Source organism: Micromys minutus, assembly GCF_963924665.1.
Source record: "Micromys minutus genome assembly, chromosome: 14".
NCBI classification, from domain to species: domain Eukaryota; kingdom Metazoa; phylum Chordata; class Mammalia; order Rodentia; family Muridae; genus Micromys; species Micromys minutus.
The window spans coordinates 2,422,829-2,447,468 of record NC_137983.1 but is presented as its reverse complement, the minus strand read 5'-3'; the positions used below and the strand labels follow the sequence as shown (position 1 = coordinate 2,447,468).

Genomic DNA, 24,640 nt, shown 5'->3' with positions numbered 1-24,640 from the left:
CTCTGCCTCCTCAATGCTAGGATTAAAGGTGTGTGCCACCATCACCCAGTTTATGAAGGAATCTTAACGCTCAGAGAAACTTCAGTGCAACAGTGGATATGCTGTGTAAAACCTAATCCTCCACACTGGGAAAGCCCAGAACACGCCCTTCGTACATCCTGTGAGATGAAAAATGGTAAGCACTGTCCTTTTTCTTGTGCCAGACCTTAAATACTGAAGACTCTGGCTGCTCAGCTGTGTAGGGGACAGTTCTGATGCTATGGTCCTGTTCCCCAATTTGTTCTTGATCTGTCAGTAAAGAAAGCCATGGGCTGGGGATGGAGAGATGGCTCAGAGCACTGACTGCTCTTCCAGAGGTCCTGAGTTCAACTCCCAGCAACCACCTGGTGGCTCACAGCCATCTGTAATGGGATCTAGTGTGTCTGAAGAACTACAACAGACCAAAGCCTGTGAGCCTTCTCTCTCTCTCTCTCTCTCTCTCTCTCTCTCTCTCTCTCTCTCTCTCTCTCTCTCTCTCTCTCCCTCCCTCCCTCCCTCTCTCCTCTTCCTCTGGAGAACCCAGACTTGATTCAGGAGGCAGAGGAGCAGAGGCATTGTGGTCTCGGGCGGCTTTCTCCTTAGCATAGTCAGAGCAGTGGCCACGGCCTGCCTCCTGCCCTCAGCTGCAGACCTTCATGAGGACAGGTGTGAACAGCATAGTGTCCACCTCAACTTGTAGGGTGGCCCCTGAAAGTGGGGAAGCAGGACAGGAAGCCGGGGACCCAAAGACACTAGCAACTTAGCAAGCTCTTTCTAAATAACTTTATTTGGAAGACATTAGAAGTAAGTGACCCCTCCCCAATAACCGTGAAAGCAATAAAACAGAACTCCCTCCCCACTCCCCAGTCCTAAGGCCCAGCGGGGAGAGAGAAGCAATCTGGGCTCCACCTAGTGGTTTCCACATCCTCAGGGTTGCCAGGGCCACAGTGACCGCCCACAGCTGTGACCTAGGAAAAAGGGAAGGTTCAAAGGTTAACTGCCACCCAGAACTGCGTACCTTGTACACCTCCTCCTTAAGCTAGGCTACTCTGGGCCCAAGTATGTCCCCTATGCACAGGGGCTCCACCACACTCCCCACCTAGCTCTCCATGGGTCCTCCCTGCACTGGGCCCCTCACCTGCCAACTACTGGGTCCTCAAAAGTGCAGGAACAGTGCCACGCTGAGCACCAGAAGGCTGGAGATGAGCGTGGAGCAGCCGGAGTTTGCGGGCACTGTGCTAGAACTTTCCTTTTGGATCCTGGGTGGAGAGGGAATAACTTAGGTCGAGGTCATTTGAATCTGGCTGATCTGCTTCCTTTTCATATGTTCCTGGGCTGGGATAAAACTGCCGTTGTTTTTATTCTTTTTAAATTTTATTTTCTTTGTGTGATGTGTACACATGTGGATCCACACGGAGGCACGTGGATGGAGTCGGGGTGTGTGTACTGGTTCTGGGGATCAAACCCCAGCTGTCGGGCTTGTTCTGCAAGTGCTCTGCCCACTGAGTCACCTCGCCTGCCCGAATTTGTATTTTTCTATTGCTGCTGTTTTTGTTTTTTTTTCCAGACAGGGTTTTTCTGTCTCTGACAGCTCTGGCTGCCCTGGAACTAACTCCCTCTGAAGACCAGGCTGGCCTCGAGCTCACAGAGGTCTACCTCCCTCTGCCTCCCAAGTGTTGGGATTAAAGGTGTGCCCACCAGTGCCCAGGTTCTGAGACTCTTCACTCAGACACACAACGGGCATGAGAAAGCCGGTGTGTACATGTGCTTGTTCACACATACATGCACGTTGGTATGTTCACACTTGTGTGAGTGCGTGTGGAGGCCAGAGATGTTCAGCGTCTCTCCTGAGCAGGAAGCTCACTGTTTGGGCTAATCAGGCTAGCCAGTGAGCCCCAGGATATTTCTATCTGTCCTCCAGAACTGGGTTACATTCACATAACTCCAGCCAATTTGTAAGTGGGTGCTGGGTATTTAAACTCAGGTCCTCAGCACCTCATTCGATGGTGCAAGGTTTCCTCACAGCTCGGACCTGAGGTGTGGCTTGTGTGAGCCAAGTGTGTCCTAGGTCTGAGGGAAGGGAAGTGTGGAGTGGAAGGAGTGGGTGGTGGTGAGCAGGGAGGGCTGCATCTCTAACCTCAGATTCCTCAGCTCCTGGTTCAGCTTCACGACCTCATCTGCAGTGAGACAGTCAGCAGGCAGGTCAGCATCCAGCCACAGTGAGCAGTCAGCAGGGGGAGGCAGGGAGGGAGAGGGCTGGGACAGCCAGAGCACCCCAAGGGAACACCTGGGAGATGTCTAACCACCAAGACCACGAAGCAGCCAGCATGGTCAGGCAGAGGGGGTAGGGTGGGGTAATGAGGAGAAAGACACCAAAGGAAGGCCACCTAAGGCCCTTCCACAGGGCTGTAGAGGAGAACCAGCTTGGAGACCACTTGGGGACTCCCCAGCTCTGTAGCCCCCACCCTCCTAACAAGGTTCTTCCTACCCCCCCCCCCACACCGGCATAACCCCTGCTTCCACTCCCAGATCTTTATTCCTTCATCCCTGGTATTGTTTGTCTCTAGGAAGAAAACAAACCAAACTGGCCCATGGCCCTGACAGCCCTTTGGTGTCAGCACCTCTCCCCAGGTCCCGACCTGGAGGCCTGACCTATTCCCTCCCACTAGACCCCTTTCTCTGGCCCCTCACTCCCCCACTCCATCCTAGCCCCCTCGACCCTCTCACCCCTACTCACTCCACCCCTTCCCGTACCCCCTCCATTCCCCCACCCTACCCCTTCCCTTGGCTCCCTGTACTCCCACACCCCACTCCTTTCCCTACCCCCTCCATTCCCCCACCCTACCCCTTCCCTTGGCTCCCTGTACTCCCACACCCCACTCCTTTCCCTACCCCCTCCACTCTCCCACCATACCCCTTCCCTACCCCCTCCACTCCCCCACCCCACCCCTTCCCTACCCCCTCCACTCCCCCACCCCACCCCTTCCCTACCCCCTCCACTCTCCCACCCCACCCCTTCCCCTACCCCCTCCACTCTCCCACCCCACCCCTCCCCTACCCCCTCCACTCTCCCACCCCACCCCTCCCCTACCCCCTCCACTCCCCCACCCCATCCCTCCCCTACCCCCTCCACTCCCCCACCCCACCCCTTCCCTACCCCCTCCACTCCCCCACCCCACCCTGTCTCACTCTCAAGCTCCTTGATGCGGTCCTGCTGCTTCAGAAGTTGAGACTGCTTCTCCTCCAGGGAATCCTGAAGGGTCGCCTGAGTCAGAAAAGCATCAGAAACATGGGTTGGCTACTGTCATGGTCCCTAGAAAACTTGCAGACCAAGTATTCTGAGACCTTCTACTCAAGCAAGGCCCTTCAGGTTCCCCTCCAACCAACAGTAACCACCTAGCCCAACGTAAGTGTAATCAACAAAATGGCAGTTTTAGGCACCCACATGGGAGTTTGAAAACTCTTCATAGCTAACCCCTGGTAGAAAGTTCCAGATATTCTCCTGCTCAAGCAATCGGCAGACTGGGGTTTCCCAGACAAGGTATCAGACACATATGAAAAGTTTCAAAGATTTGCTAGGTGTTGTGGCCCATGCCTTTAATTCCAGCACTTGAAAGGCAGTATTTAAGGCCAGCCTGGTCTACAGAGCGACTTTCAGGACAGCCGGAGCTATTTAGGAGACCCTGTTTCCAGAAGAAAAAAAAAAGTCAATCAGGGCTGAGTGACATCCCTGTGAAGCCAAATCACAAAAACTGATTTGGGGATGCTGGTTCCTAAATCAGTTCCAATCTCCCCAACTCAAGCACAATCCACAAAACTTGGAGACCCACCAAGTCCTGGAAGGGAGGGTACTGAAACCCCTGATTGCAGGGCTGTAGGGAGTTCTAGGGTTTCACAGTCTTTAGTCGCTGACCTTCGGAGTGGGGATGGAGGGACTTGCTTGGCGGGTTCAAAGCCTCCCACGAGTCACTCGGGGTATTGAGGGAGCGGTTTCCAGCCTTACCACGGTCCGGTTGCAGGAGTTTGACTGCGTCTCGGCCCGCAGCAGGCTGTCCTGGGTGCGGGCGAGCTGGCGCTGCAACAGGTGCGTGGTGTTGCGGTACTCATCCTGCGCCCGCAGCCCGTCCTTGCAGGCATCGCTGTTCGCTACCGACGCGAAGTAGATTGTCAGGACGATTAAGACCAACCCGATCAGGACCACCAAGATCGCGGCCACCAGCCACCACCGGCGGCCCCATCTTTCCGCCTTCTGGTCCATGGGCACGGGATGATAGTGGTAGAAAGCAGGTGCCATGCGGTCCCGCGCTCCTAAAGTTTCAGAGGGCTCAGGCACCCTTTCCAGACCATTCTCTCATTAGCATAGCCCCGCCCACCACCACCGCTTCTAGCAAATAGCAACCTCCAGAGTCCACGGCAACACTAACGCTAACGCCGCGGGAGAAAAACTTCAGCCTTCGGTTTCACTTTCCTGGAAAGGGGTGGGGGAGCGTCAGCGGAATGCCCCTGGAAGCAGGAGAAACTTCTGGAACTCAACTCAAATTCTTGGCCTTCGCTGGCCAGTTACCGGATGCCTGGTGCGTGTGGGCTTGGGACTCGTCTGAACAGTCCCTATCCAAGGCGGTTGTCGGTTTGGTCTCCCGGCAGGGGGACTAAGACGCTAAGATTCAGTTGTGGACTGAAGGCTAAAGGCCAAGGTTTGAGGTCAGGGTCTCCGTGGTGACTTTGTATCCCCTCGATTCTCGAAAGGATCTTGGGAGCTATTTAGAATCTGTAAATAGTGGCCGCAGAGCGGCCGCCTGACCAAGCAAGGAGAGTGCGCCGGCTCTTGTCCTGCGGTCTGGAGCATCCTGGCAGGAACACCTACCACCAGGGGACAGCGAGGCAATAAAGGAATGTTTCAGTGAGCACCAGGCACTCAGAGAGGGCATGGTCACGAAGCATGACCTGGAGTTAGCAGTGTTTTGAGGAAAGATGGTGGGCACCATTCAGGATATACAGCAGAGCCAGAGAGGGTTCGGAGTGGCGGAGCACCCCTGCCACCCTGAGAAGACAGAGACAGCAGGACAGCAATTCAGGGATGCCTGGGGCTACATGAGACCCTGCCTAGATATACACCTCCCAAACCCAAACCAACCCCAAAGGAGACACTAGGAGAGAGGTCCTTCTGTGGGGGTTGGAAGGGACTTCCTGTCTGTCTGGCCAAGGAAGGCAAGATTTAACAGACTTGACCACAGATAATTGCGACCTACTGGCAATTCCGGAAGTGAGTTGCATACTCCCCCCCCCATAAGATTTTCAGCCACGCCCCGATGGCAGCCGAAATTTGATGTGGTGGGTCATTTCCAAATATTTGTTACTTTGTAGAGCCAAGGTAGGGGCTCTGGGACTCCCAGAAAACCTGAAGCACAGACTCTTCTCTACCTGGAAGCCGCCTTTATGACTGGCCCAGCCTCCGAGGAGTAAGGGCAGCAGCAATCCTCAGCCACCACCCTAGAGGATTTATGTCGTTGCCCTGTGGTGAAGAGCTGTGTCCAGTGGCCATAGTGTGACACCCAGGCTAGGCGGTTGTGACCATTTCCCAGCATGTACCTCCTATGGCCCCTGGTCTCTGAGGTGACCTGTCCTTTGAGGCTCACAAATAGGTAGTGAATTATAGACTGGCAATAGGTAGAATTATAGACTGGCAATGTTCAGGTGAATCTCTAAATCCCTGGGGAGACAAGAGGATCACTGACATTCAGCGTTGCCATGTGTCTGCTTTTGCCTTGACACTTGCTTCCTGATTCCTGCCAGCTGGCTATGTAGCCCAGGCTTCCCTGGAATTTCTGTCAAAACTCCCACCTCACCTTCCTAAAAGATGGATGGTAGGGGTGTGCCACCGAGCTTCAATTAGATGCCTGTTTCCATGGTGGAGGATATGACCAGTTTTGGGGGACCCTGGGAGGACACACAGGGCAGACAACATTCAGCCAAGGATTCTCTTCAGGACTGAACCTGTGTGGCCAAAGTCAGCACCAGTAGATGGAGAGGTTACAAGACTTCTGTCCTTGTGAAGGGCAGTCTGTGTAATGAGGACACGGTTGTGTTTTATAAAAAGTAAAAGAAGCCAGGGATGTTTGGTGGAGATGTGGCGTGGTGTGGGGGAAGAGGGTGCTTCTGCTCGGCCAGAGGTACCAGTCACATGATGGTACAGTATAGAATAAAGTTTATTTAGGATACAGGGAGGAGAGTTGAGGGGATGGTAGAGACAGAGAAAGGTAGAGAGAGAAAGAAGAGGAGTAAGGCCAGCCATGAGACAGCAGGGATGGGAGGAGACTGGGGAGAGGGAGGAAAGAAGAGAAGGGAGGGGGCAAGCAGCCCTTTTATAGTGAATCTGCCATACCTGCTGTTGCCAGGTAACTGTGGGGTGGAGCCTAGATGAAATGCCAGCACTCAGGATGAAGGGATTTTTTTTTCCGGTAGATCTGAATTTGTTTGTTTTTGATACAGGTCTCATTATGTAACTGTGGCCAGTCTGTAGACCAGACTAGCCTTCAACTCAAAGACATCCACCTGCCTCTGCCTCCCAAGTGCTGGGACTAAAGGTGTGAGACACCAAGCCCCGCCTGCTTATGTGTTTTTTTAAAATATTTTTTTAATTTTATACTTATTTATTTTTGGGTTTTCGAGGCAGGGTTTTTCTGTGCAGCCCTGACTGTCCAGGAACTCTGTAGACCAGGCTGGCCTTGAACTCATACATCTTCCTGCTCTGCCTCCTAAGTGCCAGGATTAAAGGCATGCACCACCACAGCCAGGCTAGATTTGTTTGTAATTATGTGAGTCTGTGAGGCCTGTGGAAGCCAGAAGAGGGTGTTGGATCCCTGGAGCTGGTTCCCAGAAAGCAAAATCAGTTCTTCTGCCAAAACAGTTTAGGTCTTTACCACTGAGCCACCTCTGCAGCACTGAGTCTCTCTCTTGCTAAGAGGGAATGTGAGTTGGCTTGGGAGGAGGCTTAGACTGGGTTCTGAGCTGAGGAAGGGAGGAGAGCCCCAGGACGGTGCAGTGTTAGCACAGGATTTTGGGGATCCTGGCCAGAGTCCTAGAGAAGGGTAAGTAGGAACCTAGAGGTGGGGGAGCCTCCTAGGTTAGGGATTCCTCTCCCTTCACGTCTCTAAGATTTTCTCTTTCTGTCCTTCGTCAATCACAGCTGCTTAGGAGGCTAACAGAGGAGGATTTGGAGTTCAGGGCCAGCGTCTGACACATACTGAAGCATTGTGGGTAAAAAAAAAAAAAAAAAAAAAAAAGAGGCACTGTCGAAAGAGCTCTGAGGGTAAAGGAGCTCGCTACCGCAATGAGCTTCAGACCCTAGCACAACAAACTCAGCACAGACAGCACTACCTGCCAAAATGAAAGCCAAGGCCTGATCCACCAAAGTCCATAGTTCTGGGGAAACCTCTTACTGTGCTAACCTTGCTCTTTGGCTTCTGTAGTTTCAATTGAAAGTATATCAATTCAGGACATGGTTTTATGATTAAAAGCTCACCCTGAGAAAGGTTCAAGGCTACACTAGGATCCCAGACATCCAATGTAGTCGCCAGTCAGCTAATAAAGACATTCTATTGGCTTAAACCATGTCTGAGCAGTCTTCTCGTGTGGATACCCCACATCAGCGGCTCCACACGACTACCTGGGCTCCATCCCCAGAGCTTGCACGGAGAGGGAGAGAGGTGAGCTGTGTGCAGGCACACACAACAGACTCTTTCATTTGTTCTAGATTATTTTATTTTATTTTATATGGTTGAATATTTTGCCTGTAAATTTGTCTGTGTCCCATGTACATGCAGGTGCCTGTGGAGGCCAGAAGGGGGCGAAGGGTCCCCCGGAACTGCCGTGTGTGTGTGTGTGTGTGTGTGTGTGTGTGTGTGTGTGTGTGTGTGTCTGTGTGTGTGTGTGTGTGTGTGTGTGTGTGTGTGTTGGGAAGTACACCTGGGTCCTCTGGGAGAGCAGCTCTCAACCGCTGAGTCATCCCTGTAGCCCCCAAAATAAACAAAACAAACTTTTCAAAAGATAACAGAGACCTGCCCACTGAAAAACCCCCTCCTGCTTTAGCTGCAGTAACGCCATTTTGTGCTAGGCCCAGAACAGGTAGGAATGGAAAAATACTGAAACAAGAGTGAGCCAGAGGACAGCCCAGTCCCTGTCAAAACAAGATATCTGTAGTTGAAATGAAAGACCCCCGCTTAGCAACAGTAAATGCCATGTCTGTAAGGCTGTGCACACACGGGGCAGGCTAGGTCAGGGTCCCAGGTGGCCAAGCAAGATACCGGTGGGCGGCCAGCTTGCAATAGACAAAGAAAGGGAGACACTCAGACAAGCCCAGCTTTCAGATAAGCTGCAGCCCCCGACTGGTACCAAGAGTTGTGTCCTTGGAGCCATATTTCTGCCACAGTCCCTGCCAAACAAGATGTCTGCGGTTGACCACCTGGACCGGGGTAAAGACAGAATATTTTGCCATACATGCTGAGACAAGGACGAAAAACAGCACCCTGTCCCAGAGGAGGGACCAAGGCCACCCTTTCCGAAGAACTTGAGGCTTGTCCCCAGTTCACCCTGGTTTCATTTAAATTAACCAATTAGAACCCTGTTGCTATGCTTCTGCTTCTGTACCTTGCTTCTGTCCCCCAAGCCCTATAAAAAGGGGATTGCCCCTTTGTCCGGCGCGCAAGTCCTCTGAGAGACTGTGTGCCCACAGGTACCTGTGTAAATAAACCTCTTGCTACTTGCATCCGAAGTGAGTGGTCTCACTGTTCCTTGGGAGGGGTCTCTTCAGACGGAAGATACCCTCCGGGGGTCTTTCACCACCACCATGCAAGTGAGATTGGGCAGAAGATACCCAGAGGCATGCCCACGACATGTCCTGCCTATAAAGAAGCCACTATGACCAATAAGTATGTGGTGAAGAGTCGGAGAGAGAGAAGCAGAACCAGAGATAGGTGCAACAGCCTGGTATGAATAGCCAGCCCACTGCCTGAGGCCACGGTGAAGTCCCAGCCCATGCTGCTGCAGGGGGCCTGGCGATCTGGATCTGTGGCTCATGTTACCTCTAAAAACCCTAAGAATGCCCTCGGTTTGAGCTGCCTCCAGTGACCATGTTGACGTCCAAGTGCTATGCTGAGCTGACCCCAGGAGAATGGGAGAGCTGGCCCTGTCCCCTTGCCAGCTGCAACTTTGAATGGGCAGTGCTGCAGAGCTCACCCTAGTGGTGAGATGCAGAAGAGCAGGCTGACCGGCTCGGATACTCCCCAGATCCAGGGCAGTGAGTTGGCCACTCCAATATCTGCCCCATGGATGAACTGCTGGAGCACGGGTCCAGTGCTGCGGGGTATCCATGTCACAGGCAACAGCGGGAAATCAGAGAGAAGTCCTGGTGAGGATCCAGTATGGATAATATAGACGCTCCAGGCCTCGAACCAGACCAGTGACTCACGGCAGTGAACAATTAACAGCAAAGAAGTGTGGACAAAGGGGACAGACACACTGTGACCACTGCACCTTCCACAAGGAGATGTCTGCTTGTTTTTGTTTTCCTTTAGTGGAAAGGTTGCAGGAGTGGAGGGCAGAAGAAGAGATGGGGATTTGTGGGACGGGAACAGTGCCAGGAAACTTGGTAAGGTTGAGCAAGTTCAGAGTCCCAGCACCCAGGCACCCACTTAAGATGGTAGGCAACTCCCTGCTCCCTACCAGATTCCTGGCCTGGAACGCTGTGCTGTACTTCACACATGGGAGACATGATCTGTGGTCAAGTGATCAGAGCAGAATTCTCCATGCTAATGAGGTATCTAGAGGTCCAGAGGGTTTGGCCAATAAGCTTCCCTTCCCAGACATTCCTTCCTTTGAAAGGTATGGAAACTTTGGCCCACCCTGAGGAGGTGGTATGCACCCAGTTTCCACTCTGAACAATCAATAAACGGTCGGCTAGGTCCTCTTCAGAAGGCTCCTGTGCTCCGAGCTGCAGCTCTGTCAACAAAGGCGTTCTCTGTGCTCCCCACTGAGGCTCTTGATGAAAGAGACAGTCCTTGGTTCCAAACGGAAACAAATACATACATGAAGATATATACCAGGTGAGGCTCAGACCCTGGAGGGGAGTGTCTGCCTAGCATATGTGAAGCTCCTCATTCCAACTGCAGGCCCAGAGAAAAGAGGATCCTTGACTCCAAAAGAACCAGAAAGCTCACAGAGGCAGGCAGATCTCTGTGAGTTGCAGGCTAGCCTTGTCTACATAGTGAGTTCTAGGAAATCCAGGGCTATCTGAGAGACCCTGCCTCGAAGGTCTATATTATTCATTATTTAAGTCAACAGCTGCAGAGCCACAGTGATTTCGTTTGTCAAAACCCTAGAACTGAAAGTGTTTCAAACTTCTTCTTTCTTCTCTCTATATTTTTTTCTTGTTTGGTTTATTTCCTTTTTCGCCAATATTTAAAGTATTTTATTTTTTGTTTTTTTGTTTGTTGTCTGTTTAAGGCAGGGTATCTTGTAGCAGCAGGTAGACCTTGAACTCGTGGCTATTGAAGTGACTTAGGTATCACCCCATTAATAGCCACACCTGTCTTGGCCACAGTCTTGGGGCTGTCCTTGACCCTCACCATGTCCAGATGTATGAACCACAATGTTAGTGCAAGCTAAAACCTAAAACTAAAATAACCAGAGGAAGTGTAAATCATAAATAGTTGTCTCAAGGTTACTCTAAGACCCTGATACTGAAACAATTGTGGTTCTTAAGCGTTTTGCTTTTAAAAACGCTGTATCCCTGAGCTTAGTCTACTTTACGTGTGGCTGTTATTAAAAGACTCGTGTAGTTTTAATTGGCTTAATTAGGCTGGTTGTCAGTAACTATCTCGTCTAGGTTTTTTCACCATCTGGTATGCGCCTCTTGGAGTCCTTGAAATAACAAGCTACAGCTACCTGGCCTCCTACCCAGGCCAGTTAAGTTTCCTTGCAAAGGTTGGACTCGGAGGGTGATGCCGCACAGCATTCTGGGGAGTGTAGTCCGGTCTGGAAGCTGAACGCCCCCTCCGCGCAATGGGTAGTGATTTAGAGGCGGGAGTTCTAATTCCTTTTCCGCAAACGTCTCTCAAGCGTCCAGAAGGCGGGTCTCCACCGTTACTTTGGACTGGTCAGGAGTCTCTTGCGCATGCGTACTAGCTGCTTTGCGTCGCACTTTCAAAGGTGTTCTGGGAGTTATAGTCCGAGGTTCCGGGCCCTCGGAGGGCGTTAGTTGCCTCCTGAGCGCCCAGGAAGGATGGATCCCGGGACGGACTCGGCGCCGCTTGCCGGCCTGGTTTGGTCATCGGTCTCGGCGCCGCCGCCGCCCGGTTTCAGTGCGGTGAGTGGGGGCGCGTAAGGGCTACGGGGACGGGCCAGGGAGGGGACGAAGCCCGCTGACCTGTGCGACCCGCAGATCACCTGCACCGTGGAGGGCGCGACGGCCAGCTTCGGCCGAGGCTTCGCGCAGAAGGCCGGCTACTTCCTGTGCCTGAGCACACTGGGTACCCCAGAGGTGAGCACAGGCGGCCTGAGCCTGAGCCTGCCCCGCCCCTCGCCCAACTCTCTCCGACCCTTACTGCTCACACCTTAACCTTTCCCCTCCCCGCTGACTGTCCCCTTCCACCCACCCCTCTCGTGCTCCCAGAACCCTCAGGACAATGTGGTAGTGGACATGCAGATCGTGATGGACAAGGCCCCCCTGCCGTCAGGCTTCTCTACAGTCAACGACCCTCAGGATATCAGTAAGAGCTGTGGGCACGGGAGAGTGACAGGCACAGGGAAGGGTTGTCTGAAATAGGACCTAGCTGGGCAGGGAGGCACAACCTGTAAATGCAGAAGTCAGGGAAGCTGAAGTAGGGCCAGCCTGGGCTACAGAGTGAGGCCTTGTCTCAACCCACTACTCCAAAATTAAATAGTTGACACATTCCTGTCCTTAGCACTCAGGCTGAGGCAGGAGAGTGGTTCTGAGTTAGTGTCCAGCCTGGGCTACACAGCGTGAGGCTTTGCCTTAGCCGTTCCTAAGAATTTGAGCACAGTGAGACACACTGTCACCTTTGCTAGGTGAAATCCCACCCCTAAACAACAACCATCCCAGACATCTTTCTCACTGACCCTGATCGCAGCTGCTTGCCCTCTGCTTCTGTGGCGGAGTGACTCCTCCTGGCCATTCTCTTTTCCTTTCCAGGCTCTTGCACAGCGAATCCGCCTGGAACTGGCTTTCCCTGCTCTCTGCATAGCTCAGCCTCCCCTCTCCCTTCTCCCCTGCCTGACCCAGCTGCCCGCCTCCCTGATGGTGCTTGGTTCTCTCGGTGTCTTTAGTGACCGCTGGCAGGCTGCCGTGCAGAGGGTCAGGTCAGTGTGCAGACAGGAGGCTTTTGCACTTATTGTGTAATTGGCTTTGGGGAGACAGGGTCTCAGTGTGTAGCCCCAGCTGGCCTGGTGCTTCAGTCCTCTCTTCCAGGATTCATGGGCAGGAGCCATCATGGCCAGCCCCTCATAATCTGCAAGGTGTAGGGGCTGCTCTTCATCCCAGCACTTAAGAGAGGCAGTAGGATTGCTTCCAGTTCAGAGCCATTTTGGGCTGTGTGGTGGATCCCAGGGCAGCGTCGACTACAGAGTGAGATCCTGTCAAAGCAAGCCAGGGCTGGGACATTCGCTGAGTCAGCAGAGTTCTCACCCAGTGTGCACAAAGCCTGGCCCCATCCTCACCATCATACCTACAGACTCAAGAGGTTGAAGCAATATTGGGCATTCAGGGTCATCCTTGGCTACATAGTGACCTTGAGGTCAGCCTGGGCTACATGAGATTATCTCACAAACACAAATATATACACATAATAGAAAATAACCCTCCTGTCTTCACGGAGCGCACACAGCAACCTTAGGTTGGTTTTTTTTTTAAAGAGGAGTTCTGTGACCCCTTGGGTTTTATAGGACCAGGGAAAGTGAAGTTGGGGTGCTAAAATAGATACTCCACTGTTGATTTCATAGCCCCACCCCGAGTATTTACATCAAAAGTCAGTCTGTTTCACTGACTCCAAAAACATTAGTGACTCTCCTACGGTTAGTTATACCATTTATGATTTAGCCAGCTCCCCGGTGTGGTCCCTGACAGTGTTGTCCCTATATGGTACTGGTGAGCGTCTTCCCATTCCCTCCCATCCACCCCCTCTCTCACTCCCTGCCCCCACTACCAGAGGCCTCTGTGTCCAAGAAGAAACGCATGTGTGTGAAGCTGGTGCCTCTGGGGACTGCGGATGTGGTTGTGAGTGACGTGAAGCTAAGTGGGAAGGCCAAGGCCGTGCCTGGATACCTGCGCGTGGGGTAGGTGGAGCATCTGTCCTAGCTCCTGTCCCTGCCTTTTTGTGTCCTGGTTTTACCCGAATCTCTGCATGTGGAGACGGCATCTCATGAGCCCTGTGGTCAGTATGCTGATTGGCATGAGTGTGAGGTGCTGAAAGAAAAACACTCTCAAACGTTGGCTACCAGAAGAGGCTGCGAAGGGCACTGGTACCCTCCTCTCCTTCCTTTACTCCAGGGACATTGGTGGCTTTGCCATCTGGTGCAAGAAATCCAAAGCCCCAAGACCGGTGCCTAAGCCCCGCACGCTCAGCCAGGACATGCGAGGCCTCTCACTGGACCCACCTAAAGAGCCCAGGTGAGGCTCAGGCTTTCGCATGGGCAGATGGGCCAGGAGGACGCACTCAGGCCTGACTGAAGTCACTTTCCCTTGCTCGCCAGCAAAGGCAGCCACCCAGAGCGGGCACTTTCTCGGCTGGGCTCTCGGGCCTCTACTCTACGGAGGAATGACTCCATCTATGAGGCGTCCAGTCTCTACGGCATCTCAGGTGAGCAGAGAGTGAAGTGGACTCTCTGGGGTTCTTCTCGGGACAGTGCCCTGGGGAGACATGGGACTTGGGTGTGGCCTCTCCTTGGCCTGCCCTACCAAGCATTTAGTTTTTAAGATTTATTTTTATTATGTATGTGGGGGTTTTTGCCTGCAAGTATGTCTGTGTACCATGTGTGTGCACTGCCCTGGGAGGCCAGAAGTGGGCGCTAGATCCCCTGGACTGGGGTTGAAAAGGGTTGTGAGTTGCCATGTGGGTGGTGGGACCTGAACCCCAGGTCCTCTGCAAGAGCAGCAGTGCTCTTAACTGCTGAGCTGTCTCTCCAGGCTCCAAATTGTGTTTCCCCCCTTGGTGGCTTTGGAGAGGGGTAACTGGGACCTCACGCTCTGCAGATACTCAGGGCAGAATCCCGGGTGTGTTGTGTGACATTTCTCATGTGTGACATTAACACGCCTGACACCAACGGGCACCGCTGATAGACCAGGGCTATGAGAGCCTACTTCAGGGAACTAGGGTTTGGGTTTGCAGTTCATGGGTGAGTACCAGGATTATGTGGCACCGAAAAGCAGCCTCAGTGCTGGGAAATCTCATCCCACAGGGCTGATGAGCCCACAGCTACAGACGGTTCCTTTCAGGGAGCTTCCCTCATTCTGTGGACTTGAGTGGGTCACGTGAGATTAAGGAAGAATGACATACAGTGGTTGGAAGTCAGCAAGAGGGAGGGGTAGGCTCTCAGGAGAGTCTAGCGACCTCTGCTGTTCCCCTGTGAGATTCAGAAGGCCTGATCTGAGGGTCACTTGCAAACAGAGCAGTTCTAACGAAGATCAGCCTGTACTCCCTGGGTGGTCAGAGTCACATCGGGAGGCCACAGGTTCTGGGCTCTTCCTCCTCATCCTCCCTGGATTCTTTCATTACAGCCATGGATGGGGTTCCCTTTACCCTGCACCCGCGATTCGAGGGCAAGAGCTGCGGGCCCTTGGTGAGTCATCAGTGTATGGGAATTTAGGGACTCTAGGCAGCCACTGTTCAAGGGGCTGTGACATTCCTGCTTCTGTATGACTGGGCACAATAACCATGATGTGACTGGGAGATGGATACAGGCCAAGAAAGAGTGGCAGGCTAGGAACTGTGGGGCCAGTCTTAAAACTGGGAGCATTAGGGGCAGGCATGGTGGTACATACAGGACATCCCAGTGTTCAGGCTCGGAAGCTGGGGCACATGAGTTTGAGGCCCGCCTGGGCTACTTGAGACCTATCTGAGAAATTGGGGCACGCTTGAAGAGGAGGTTCAGCCAGTAAAGGTACTCGATACCACTGAGCCTCACCTAATTTCAGCTCCTGCGTCCCACATAGCAGGAGAGACCAACTTCTGGAAGTTATCCATGATATCATAGACAGACCTTGGTTGTGTGTGTGTGTGTGTGTGTGTGGTGCGTGTACACACACCACAGTTCAGTGGGACTCACACTCACTTCTGTCCATTAGAACTTGTCTGCCTTTGGGGACCTGACAATTAAATCACTGGCAGACATCGAGAAGGAGGTAGGTGCAGGGGTGCGTGTGTGGGACCCTACCCCGCGCCCTAGTCTGCCCTAACTCCTCAGTCCTTCCCGGTGCCCCTCCTCCCTGCCCCAGGCCCTCCTTTAGCCACTGCCCCTGTCTCTGCTCCTCAGTATAACTATGGCTTCGTGGTAGAGAAGACCGCAGCTGCACGCCTGCCCCCCAGCGTCTCATAGCCCAGCCCCGGCCGCCACCTGCCTCTCAGCCCGGCTGGCTGCTTGCACAGGCACAGGGTCTCCTGCCTGGCGTGTGGGGGTGGCCTGGGCAGAGCAGCAGCCTTCTGTCAGAAGTCTGTGTCTAGAGGCCGCATACGCACCAGCAGTAAATGATACCTGGGACCTACTGTGTGGAGTCTTTTGTTTTCTTTCTTTCAAGCTGTATTTTGAATTATACCTATATACGTGTGTTTCTGCGTGCGTCTCTGTGTGCGTGCGTGTATGTTGGTGCTGTTGGAAGCCAGGAAAAGGCATTGAATTTCCTGGACTGGAGTCCCAGGTGAGTCCCCTGACATGGGAGCTATGGCCTGAACTCATGTTCTTTGTAAGGCCTGTATGTTATTTACAACATAGGGGTTCAAGTAGCCCAGGCTGGCTAAGAACCCACTGCATAGCCTAGGGTGATCGTAAGCCCTGGTCCTCCTGGGGTTGCAGGCGTGCTCTGCCACACTTGGGCCCGGAGGCTGAGAGTGCGCACACGCCAGGCACGCTCAGTGAGCTGAGACAACCAGGTGTGCACTGGCCAGCTGAGTATCTATTTTAATTTTTAAATTTTGGAGTTTTCTGGAAATTGGTTACATGTAGCTTCTCCAGGATGACCATGAACTTATTAACTTTTATTTATTTGTGGGAAGGGGTTCCTCAGGAAGTCCCTAAAACTGGCTAGATGCACTAGGCCTCCCCTTCCCAAGCAGTATAAGTAGTAAAGACTGCAGCCAGCCACTGCGCAGTAAGCTGCAGGTCCCCAGCTTTGTAACTGTCACCCTGCTGGGTGATTGTGTCTTTTGGAGAGACAGCTGTCCTGGAGTCATTTCTAATCCTGTAAGTAACCTCAGTAAAACTCAGTGATTCACCAAGTTGGTATTGGTGCTCCGGTCTGTGGGTGATTCCTTAACTGGGGAGCATCTCCCCAGATGGGTCCATATAACACCTCCCACCATGTGGGCCCTGGAGTTTGAACTCAGATTGTCAGGCTTGGCGGCAGCACCTTTCCTGTTGAGCCATGTCACCAGCCTCTTTGGAGACATCTTAATTTACCTGTGTAGTTCACCCACAGAAAGAAGGATCCTCGCTTCATATCCAAGCCCTGGAGACTGACAGTTCATAAAAACCAAGCTGTGTAGTTGACAACCTAGCAAGGTGGGCTGTGAGCTCACAATACACATCCCCACGGAGGGGCTGGGATGCTGCACCCTTGTGCCACCTGCAGCTTTGTTTGAATTACGTTTGTTTTCGGAGAGAGGATTTCTCTGTCTTGCTTTGTACACCAGGCTGGCCTGAGACTCAGCGTTCCACCCGCCTCTCCCTCCTAAGTGTTGGGATGAAAAGCGTGTGCCACCGTTGCGTGGCATGGAACGAGTTTCTTGATGTGTATGTATATCTATGTGCACGTGTGTGCAGGAGCCCTGGAGGGTCAGAAGAAGGCATTGGGTCTGGAGCTGGTGTTACAGGTGATTACGAATCACTGGGTGTGGGTGCTCCCTCTAGCCCACATCTGTTCCCACCCTTCTGTCTGCCTTTGTTTCTCTTTTTCTGGACGAAGACCATGATACTTGGTGTTTCTCTGTCCTGAGGCAGCCGGGCTATTAAGGGGCAGATGTTTTCCAGTGTTTGTAGCTGGACCTCTGCAGGCTTGAGGCACCTTTGGAAATAACCCCTCAGGTTTTGTCTGACATTGGAGGCCTTTGCAGAGTCTCTGTGCTCTAGAACTGTGGAGGGATGGCCACAGTAAACCGTGGGGAGAGTAAAGGTAAACACACTTGGGAGATGAAAGCAAGAGGACCAGAAGTGCAATATCCTCCTTGACTACAGCGGGCTAGCCTGTGGTACTCGAGAGTCTGCCTCAACAATAAAGATAGGGTGGGTGTAGTGGCACACACCTTTAATGCCAGCTCTTGTGAGTCAGAACAGGTGGATCTGCAAGTTAAAGGACAGCCTGGTCTACATAGTTCTCTGTTAAAAGATAGCCTGATCTACGTATTTCCAGGACCTCCCATGGCTTTGTAGAAAAGACCTTGTCTCAAACAAACAAACAAAAATAAGCAAATAAATAATTTTAAAACTAAAGAAAAAAAAGATCCCAAATGGGAATGCCAGCCCTGTGTATCCCACAGAGGGTGTGCTTGCAAACTGACTGTACCAGCTCAGTCCAGCTTACAGGGAGGTCTCAGGTGTCCGAAAGCCTGCCAGGAGGCTTTGAGTACAAATGCCGTTTTATTTCACAGCTTCTGCCAAACACATGCAGGTATTTCAGGAAGGTAGGTGCTGTGCTACCTTACTAAAGAGGCTGAAGCAGGTGCATTGCCCAGAGTTTCCTTAGCTAGGACACCAACAACAGAACATTCTAGCAAAGCCCACCTGGGGATCCAGTAAGTTCTGGGCTTATAAAGCATGGCGTCGTAGTAACAGGTATGGAGGACCACAACATGGCCGCTACTCTGGGAAGTGGTACCTGATGTAGCTCATGACCCCCATAGCTGCATGGGGGGGTCCCCCACTTGCCTCCAGACCACAGCTGTGGGATTTGGGGAGGAAGCAGGGGAGGGAGTGCTTTCAGGTGAGTGTTCGGTGACCTCCCCACCCTGTTCTGTGATTGTTTTGAGGGGCCTCTTGAGTAGTCACAACCCCACCCCACCCCAAAGAAGAGGGCAGCTGCTGCACCAGGTGGACACAGGCTGGTCAAGACTAGGTCAACAGGGTGTCAGGAGCCTAGCTAAGCTTTGACATTGGCCAATGAGGAGACTCAGGGCGCCACTACCCTGGATACTGGGATCTGCTTGCCCCTACCTGGGCTGCCAGGTCTCGCCCCAGGTTGCTGTGGCGCCAGACACCAAATCTGATCTCATTCTCAAGCAAAAGCCACTTGTTCTCTCTGGTCGCCTTCCCAGCTGCCCCAAGACCGCCTGGAATCACTTTTCAGAGCACTTTAGGTAACCGGAGGCCTCCTGTGACCTGTGATTGCCCTTGAGTTAGGAGGGACCTGTCTGTCCTGAATCACACTTGCCAATCCTGGTGGCTGGAGAAGGGCCCTAGGCTGGTGCTGGCATCACACAGAGCCTGCCTGGGACACAGCTCTGCATGGCTACAGCCAGGGATCCACACAGTGCGTGGCCAACCCTGTCATGTCTGTAGGGGAACCTGCAGCCCACGCTCATCCACAGTAACCAGTGCTTTAACTGTGCCTGTTTCCCCATCTTAGTAATAAGATGTCCCCTGTCCCCATCTCATGTAGCCCAGGCTGGCATTGAACCCACTGTGTACCCAACCGTGACCTTGAATTCCTGCCTGATTCTGCCTCAGCCTCTCAGGGCTGGATGGTCGTTTATACTGCCCAGTCTGGACACACAGAAGTCCTGCTCCCGGGACTACAAATCTGTACTACCATGCCTGGCTATCACAGGCTACTTGGTTTATTCAGGTAGGGTCTCACTGTAGCCTAGGCTAGGCTAGACCTTGCAGAGACCCTCCTTCCTCGGCCAACTAGCTGCAGATTCTCCCTGATGGTTCTGAGTGAGCTTCATAGTGTAGTCTGAGCTACACAAGACCTTATCAAGCAGAGAGAGACCCCCGTCCAGGCTGTTGGGAGGGGGGAGTTACATTGCCACACCCAGATCAACTGTCGCCTTGGCTCCGACCTGGCCTGGGCCTGGACAGTCCCAAGATGGAGGCTGAGATAAAGCCTTCTTGGCTCTCTGTTCTGTTCCCAGTTTGGTGCCCACAGGGAGGGTGGGTTTTGTCCTTGCTTTCTGAAAGCTCTCAGAATTTCCTGACAGAGCCTTGGGGAATTCCAGGACTCAATTCAAGGTCTCCAGAGAAGAGGGGGCCGGAGGAGGGAGAGGCCAGTGAGGGCCCAGGGTGCAGCAGTTACAAAGATCCTGAGACATGGGGGGCAGTGGGGAGAGGCAACAGCAACTGGAGTCTAAGCCGTACTCCACTACGCAGGATGTTCACCGACAGTTGGGCTACATGAGACCCCATCTTAAAAAACAAAGCCAATGAAACAAAGCTACCATCAGTTTATTCCTGCGGTTGTGCGTGTCTGGAGGGGGTGGAGGTCTCTGGTCCAGTGGCCTCTTCCATTCCCTTAGGAGGCAGTCTACTGCTTCTACACATGGACCAGCAACAGCAAGTTCACACTGATTATCAACCCGAGCAGATCTAGAGTCACCTTGGAGATGACCTCTAGGCATGTCAGGGTGCAGTTTCCATGCTGGCTTCAGTGCGGTGGGATGGCCTGTCCTAAATGTGCGCAGCATCAGCCCATGGACTGCAGGGACCTGAGGCAGCTTTCATCTCCCTCCCTGCCTCCCTCCCTCCCTCCCTCCCCCCCTCCCTATCTTATCTCTATCTCTCTTTCTCTCTCTGCTTCTTGACTGGGAAGTTCATATGACCCAATGTCTCCTGCTCCTTCCCTGTCATGAAGAATCACACCCTTGAACTGCAAGACAGAATAAGCCCTTGCCCCCTAGAGTGGCTGTGGTCAGGGTGTTTTATCTCTGTGACAGAAATAATTGACAAAGACAGTTGATACCAGGAGTGGGGTTCAGCCTGGAGCTGTGAGCCAGAGCTTCCTTAAGTGTCTTGTCAAACATTTGGTCACAGCAACAATACAACCAGGACACATGGCTAATACGAATTGAGGGCTTACTGTGTGTATCTTCCTGTGTTTCTTAACCTGTCTACAAATCACAGATAAGAAAACAGACACAGCAGGAAGACACACTCAGCCTTGGACCCACAGCTAAACCCCAGCCATCCCTGAATGCCCCTGGCCTTAGGCTGCTCTGAGCTCACATTTAAGGTCCAAATGTCCACATCTCCCCAGGAAGTTCCAGGGAGTTGAAGTCTAAGACTTGAGCCTTCTTCCAGGAACATGAGGGTGGGTCACAAGACCTGGGTGCAAGTCCAGGCTCAGATGGTCAGAAATGGGACCCTTGGTGAGTCACAGCCCCTACTGGGGTCTCCGTTTCCTCATCTGTAGAACAGATAGAGAACCACTGAGAGTCAGAATACAAGCTGACCCTTCCCCCATACTTATAAAAGACCCCATGGGTTCCATTTCTCAGCCTCCCTGGTACCAAGGTCTGGTTATTTGTCAGTGTGTGCCCAATGAGATGCAGGCAAAATGTCTTGAGGTCTTCAAGGTCTCTAGAAAACCTCCCATGCCTGCCCCTTGCTTATCTCTTTAGCAAGGAGGCATAGAACAGTACATCGCCCTTTTGTATCATGAGGTAACTGGTGTAAACCAAGGAGTTCATCAGTGCAGAGGAAGGCCCATGGCTGTGGTAGCTGAGCTGGACCTATCCCTGTGTCTTCTTGTCATCGCGCCCCTGGCTCCCAGCTCATACCAGTGTGGCATCCTTTCCCATGTCCAGCCTGTGGCCCAGCATGCCACGCATCTCGTGCATCTCATGAGCAACCCTGTCCCAGGGGCCCAAGCTAGGTAATAATCTCTGGGGCAGGTGAGAGGCAGGCAGGCTGCTATCACTGGCTCTCTCCAACACTGTGGATGTGGTACAAGTGGCCATGGACCCGGGGGGGTCCCCAGGCTTCCTGGAGGGGTTATAAAAGGTCTGGCAATGGGTACCCTGTTGGGGCTGAGCACTGCAACCAGCTTTGGAGTTTCCTGAAGGCCGGGCCGGCTCATCTTCAAAGGACGGTGGGGACAGCTCCCGGAGACCCCGACGAGTGGCATGAACAGCCCGGAACAGGGTGTGGGTCATTATCGCCACCAGGATGAGGGCACCAGAGCCGAGGATAGATGCAGCTGCTGCTCCTGCCTCGATCTCGAACAGCAGCAGGGCGTAAATGGCCAGTGCTGAGGAGGGAATGGATTACGATTCACTCCATAAAAGTCTGCTTCCCAGCTCTGGGAGGAGCTCCCTTTAAACACAGTAACGGCAGAGAACCCTGGACCAGACATGGATGCTCTGTCCAAGCCTCCTCACCACCATGTCTGCTTCCAAATACGGAAGCCAGCGAGGTGTGCTGGCTCACAAACAAACAAAAAGCCCAGCAGAAATGGACAAGACACGTGGCTCAGCATTCAGAGGACCCAGGTTCGGTTCCCAGCACTGCACGGTGGTTCACGAGCGCATGTAGCTCTGGTTCCAGGAGATCTATCGGCTTTCCCGAGCTCAGGCATCACGCATGATGCAGGACACACAAACAAAACACCCTGCGCACCGTGGGTAGAGGACAGTCTGGAGAGTAAGATGGGGTTTGCCTCCTTTTGGCGTTTTTTCATGGGTGCAACATGCCACAGTGCACATAGGGGGGCACCTTGGGGACAGATTCTCCAGAAGGCATAGAGAATATCCAAGAGGAAGTGTTGGAGCAACAACCTGAACCCAGGCCACTGGTCCAGAGACCTGTGTGCACCCCGCCCCAGGTCCCCTGACATTCCCCACACACACCTGCCAAGTAGATGGAGACCCCACAGCAGAACAGGCCAAGCGCTGAGTGCCTGAGGAGGCGGCAGTCATACAGAAACCAGTCCGACCTGGTGGGGGGGGACAAGAAGGAGGACGGTGACCCAGTGACAACAGGAACCAAAGTCTCCACCTGCCTACCTACCCATATCATCACCGCATGAACCCCATCTCCATCTACCCACGCACCCACCACCATTTGTTTGAATCTACCCATTCCCAATCATCGTCAGGCCTACACAGTGGAGGATCTAAGTTGGGACAAGGGTGTGGTTGACTCTAGGAGAGCACCCCGTCACATCCCCACTGTTCAGGTAGAGTCGCCTACACCTGCACTGCTGAGCTCAGAGCCTTGAGCAGGCGACTGCGGGCCAGGCTGCGGCTTGCTGCGGATCCACAACCGGCAGTCCTGTCCTTCCTGCACCCTGCTTCAGAGCGGGGAGCCGCGATGTTGCGGTGCAGCTCCGATGACTGACGTGCTCCCCCATGCACCCGAAGCACCAGCGCAGGAAGGAGGAGGGCGCGCTGAGGCCCCGTTAGTATCACCCGAAGGACCGGCGCGCTCTGGGAGTCTCAGTGTCCCCTCTGCAGGTAGAGGCGGAGGTATCCTACCTGCCCGGCCCCGGCCCGCGTGCCAGCTCGGCGCCCAGGTGTCCGCAGAGCGCGGCGAGCAGCAAGCAAGTAAGCCCGAGGACCTGTGCCAGCGCGGCCAGCGCCGTCGCCAGCGGCAGCAATGCCCCAGCCGCAGCTTCGGGTAGCCCGGCATCCGGGTCCAGCTCTGGGTGCAACCCGTCGGTGCGTACGCCCCGCAGCTCCGCTCGCCCTGCCTGGAGTTGGAACAGCAGCTGTGCAGCCAGCACAACCAGCACCGCGGCCGGAATGCCAAGTAGGGTCATCGCGGCCAGTACCCGGCCTCCGTAGGAGCGGCCCATGGCGCAGGTCTGAGATGGAGGAAGGGAGGCGTAGTAGGCCTTCAGGAGACTTGGGGTGGGGATACAGACGCCACTGGGGTCCGAGTGCTGGTACCAGATAGGACGTGGAAAATGCGCAAAAACTTGGGAGAAAGTGTTTTTTACTGAGCTTCGGTCTTGGGCGCCTCCCCGGGGTGTGCTGGGGAAGGGGGGATCTGGTGTTTGTGGGATTGGCCCGGCAGGTCAGGCTGGGAGAGCCAGAGAAACCGAAGCTCCACCCACTGCAGGGGAGGCGAAGCCCCTCAGTAAACCTGGAGATGAGGGGCGGGGTTGGACATGCAAATATTTTAAGAGGGTGTGGCCAAGACGGAGACAAGAAGGCTGTTGAAGGGCCGGGCTTAAGAAGACGGGGCTCAGGGACAACGCAACATCAGGGTCTGAGTCCTGTGGATAATGATGGGTGGGGTCCCCAGGGTGAAGGAACCAGAAGGGGAGGCTTGCAAGGCAAAGGTAGGAGGGCTCTAGTTCTGACAGGTGTTGGGGCGGAGAGGTGAGAGTTTAATGGGCGGGAAACACAGGGGGGTGTGGTCTTGGTCAGGACCTGGAATTGGACCTGTCTGGGAGGGGGCGTGAAGGGGTGCGGTCAGGGTGGGATCCTCTGAATTGTCCCACCCGTTTGGAGGGGTGGGGCGGTGTTTAGAGAGTTGGAGAGGTAGGAAGTGTCCAAGGAAGCAGTGGCCAGCCAACTGTGAGTTTTGGGGGGGTGGGGGAGCCAAGGGGGCCCAATTTGCTCTACATAGCTAGTTCTAGGCCAGTCATGGCTACCTTCAAAAAAAATGTGGAAGAGGAGCCGAGATGTCAGGAGATGAAAGTTTGAGTCTTGCTTGGACTCAGGCAGGGTTACAAAGCTGGATGGACAGATCTGGCCTCAGTGTCTGACCCTGGAAGCTGGACCTCTGGGTCCCTCCCTGTAGGTGCAGACAGCCGTTCTCCTGTCGCCCTGAGAACCAAACGCCCTCTTCCTGCCTCTGGCCCCACCTTCACTAAGATGCGCATATGCTGTTCCAAATAGAATAAAAATTAGGCCAGATGCTGGTGATGCAGGCCTTTAACTCCAGCATCAGGAGGCAGAGGCAGGTGGAGCTCTGAGTGTGAGGCCAGCCTGGTGTACAGAATGAGCCCATACTGCTGCAACTGTGTAGAGAGAACCCGTCTCAAACAAAGCGATCCTCTTTCTCACACTGGTGCAGCCCACGGTGCTGTCACTAGCTGTGACCTCTGTCCATTCCTTGCCCTGGAAGCTTCCAGGCCGCCTTGCTTCCTGGATCTCTTCCCCATGTCCTTACGAGAACACCTTTTAAATGATTACTTTTCACCAAGATGAGACTTCCGAAAGAATATCCAATTTTTACTAGCTGTTTCGTTTTTTGTTTTTAAAGCACATTTACAGAGCAACTGGACCTATGTCTATCTAGTTTGGAAACGTTCTATCTCTTTAAGAGAGCCCCTTCCCATCAATCACGCTCCACTCCCCCCAACCCCGCCCTGGCAGCCCCAGACTGACGGCCCCATTTGTGGTTGTCCTGCCAGGTGAAGTGTTTCCTGTCTGGCTGCTGCCACTCAACATCTTGTGCG

The 24,640-nt window shown here is 53.5% G+C and overlaps 3 protein-coding genes across 3 annotated transcripts; 1 reads left to right on the top strand and 2 right to left on the bottom strand.

Moving 5' to 3' along the window:
• Window positions 1-787: 787 nt before the first annotated feature.
• On the bottom strand, window positions 788-4,354 carry BST2 (bone marrow stromal cell antigen 2). Its single transcript, XM_080928870.1, has 5 exons — window positions 4,022-4,354; window positions 3,208-3,283; window positions 2,156-2,195; window positions 1,157-1,277; window positions 788-986 (listed from the first exon to the last, which is right to left on the bottom strand). Exons 1-4 carry the CDS (start codon window positions 4,310-4,312, stop codon window positions 1,175-1,177), a joined length of 510 nt encoding a protein of 169 aa, XP_080784996.1. The 5' UTR covers window positions 4,313-4,354; the 3' UTR covers window positions 788-986; window positions 1,157-1,174.
• A 6,886-nt stretch (window positions 4,355-11,240) lies between these two features.
• Window positions 11,241-15,778, top strand: MVB12A (multivesicular body subunit 12A). Its single transcript, XM_080928862.1, has 9 exons — window positions 11,241-11,380; window positions 11,456-11,554; window positions 11,687-11,783; window positions 13,239-13,365; window positions 13,580-13,699; window positions 13,783-13,889; window positions 14,807-14,868; window positions 15,374-15,430; window positions 15,562-15,778. The coding sequence occupies exons 1-9, from the start codon at window positions 11,297-11,299 to the stop codon at window positions 15,622-15,624; spliced, it is 816 nt and encodes a 271-aa protein (XP_080784988.1). The 5' UTR covers window positions 11,241-11,296; the 3' UTR covers window positions 15,625-15,778.
• Window positions 15,779-21,005: 5,227 nt separating this feature from the next.
• Window positions 21,006-23,026, bottom strand: TMEM221 (transmembrane protein 221; the record flags this gene model as incomplete). The annotated part of the gene is made up of 3 exons (XM_080928860.1): window positions 21,006-21,481; window positions 22,080-22,165; window positions 22,707-23,026. The coding sequence occupies 3 exons, from the start codon at window positions 23,024-23,026 to the stop codon at window positions 21,006-21,008; spliced, it is 882 nt and encodes a 293-aa protein (XP_080784986.1).
• Between the last annotated feature and the right edge of the window lie 1,614 nt (window positions 23,027-24,640).

Coding starts and splice junctions, on each gene's coding strand:
- BST2 (XM_080928870.1), bottom strand. CDS start 4,312: ATGGCACCTGCTTTCTACCACTATCATCCCGTGCCCATGGACCAGAAG. Junction 3,284..4,021: donor ACTCCTGCAACCGGACCGTG/GTAAGGCTGGAA, acceptor TTTCTGACTCAG/GCGACCCTTCAGGATTCCCT. Junction 1,278..2,155: donor CAGGAGCTGAGGAATCTGAG/GTTAGAGATGCA, acceptor CTCTCCACCCAG/GATCCAAAAGGAAAGTTCTA.
- MVB12A (XM_080928862.1), top strand. CDS start 11,297: ATGGATCCCGGGACGGACTCGGCGCCGCTTGCCGGCCTGGTTTGGTCA. Junction 11,784..13,238: donor CAACGACCCTCAGGATATCA/GTAAGAGCTGTG, acceptor CCCCACTACCAG/AGGCCTCTGTGTCCAAGAAG. Junction 13,366..13,579: donor CCTGGATACCTGCGCGTGGG/GTAGGTGGAGCA, acceptor CCTTTACTCCAG/GGACATTGGTGGCTTTGCCA.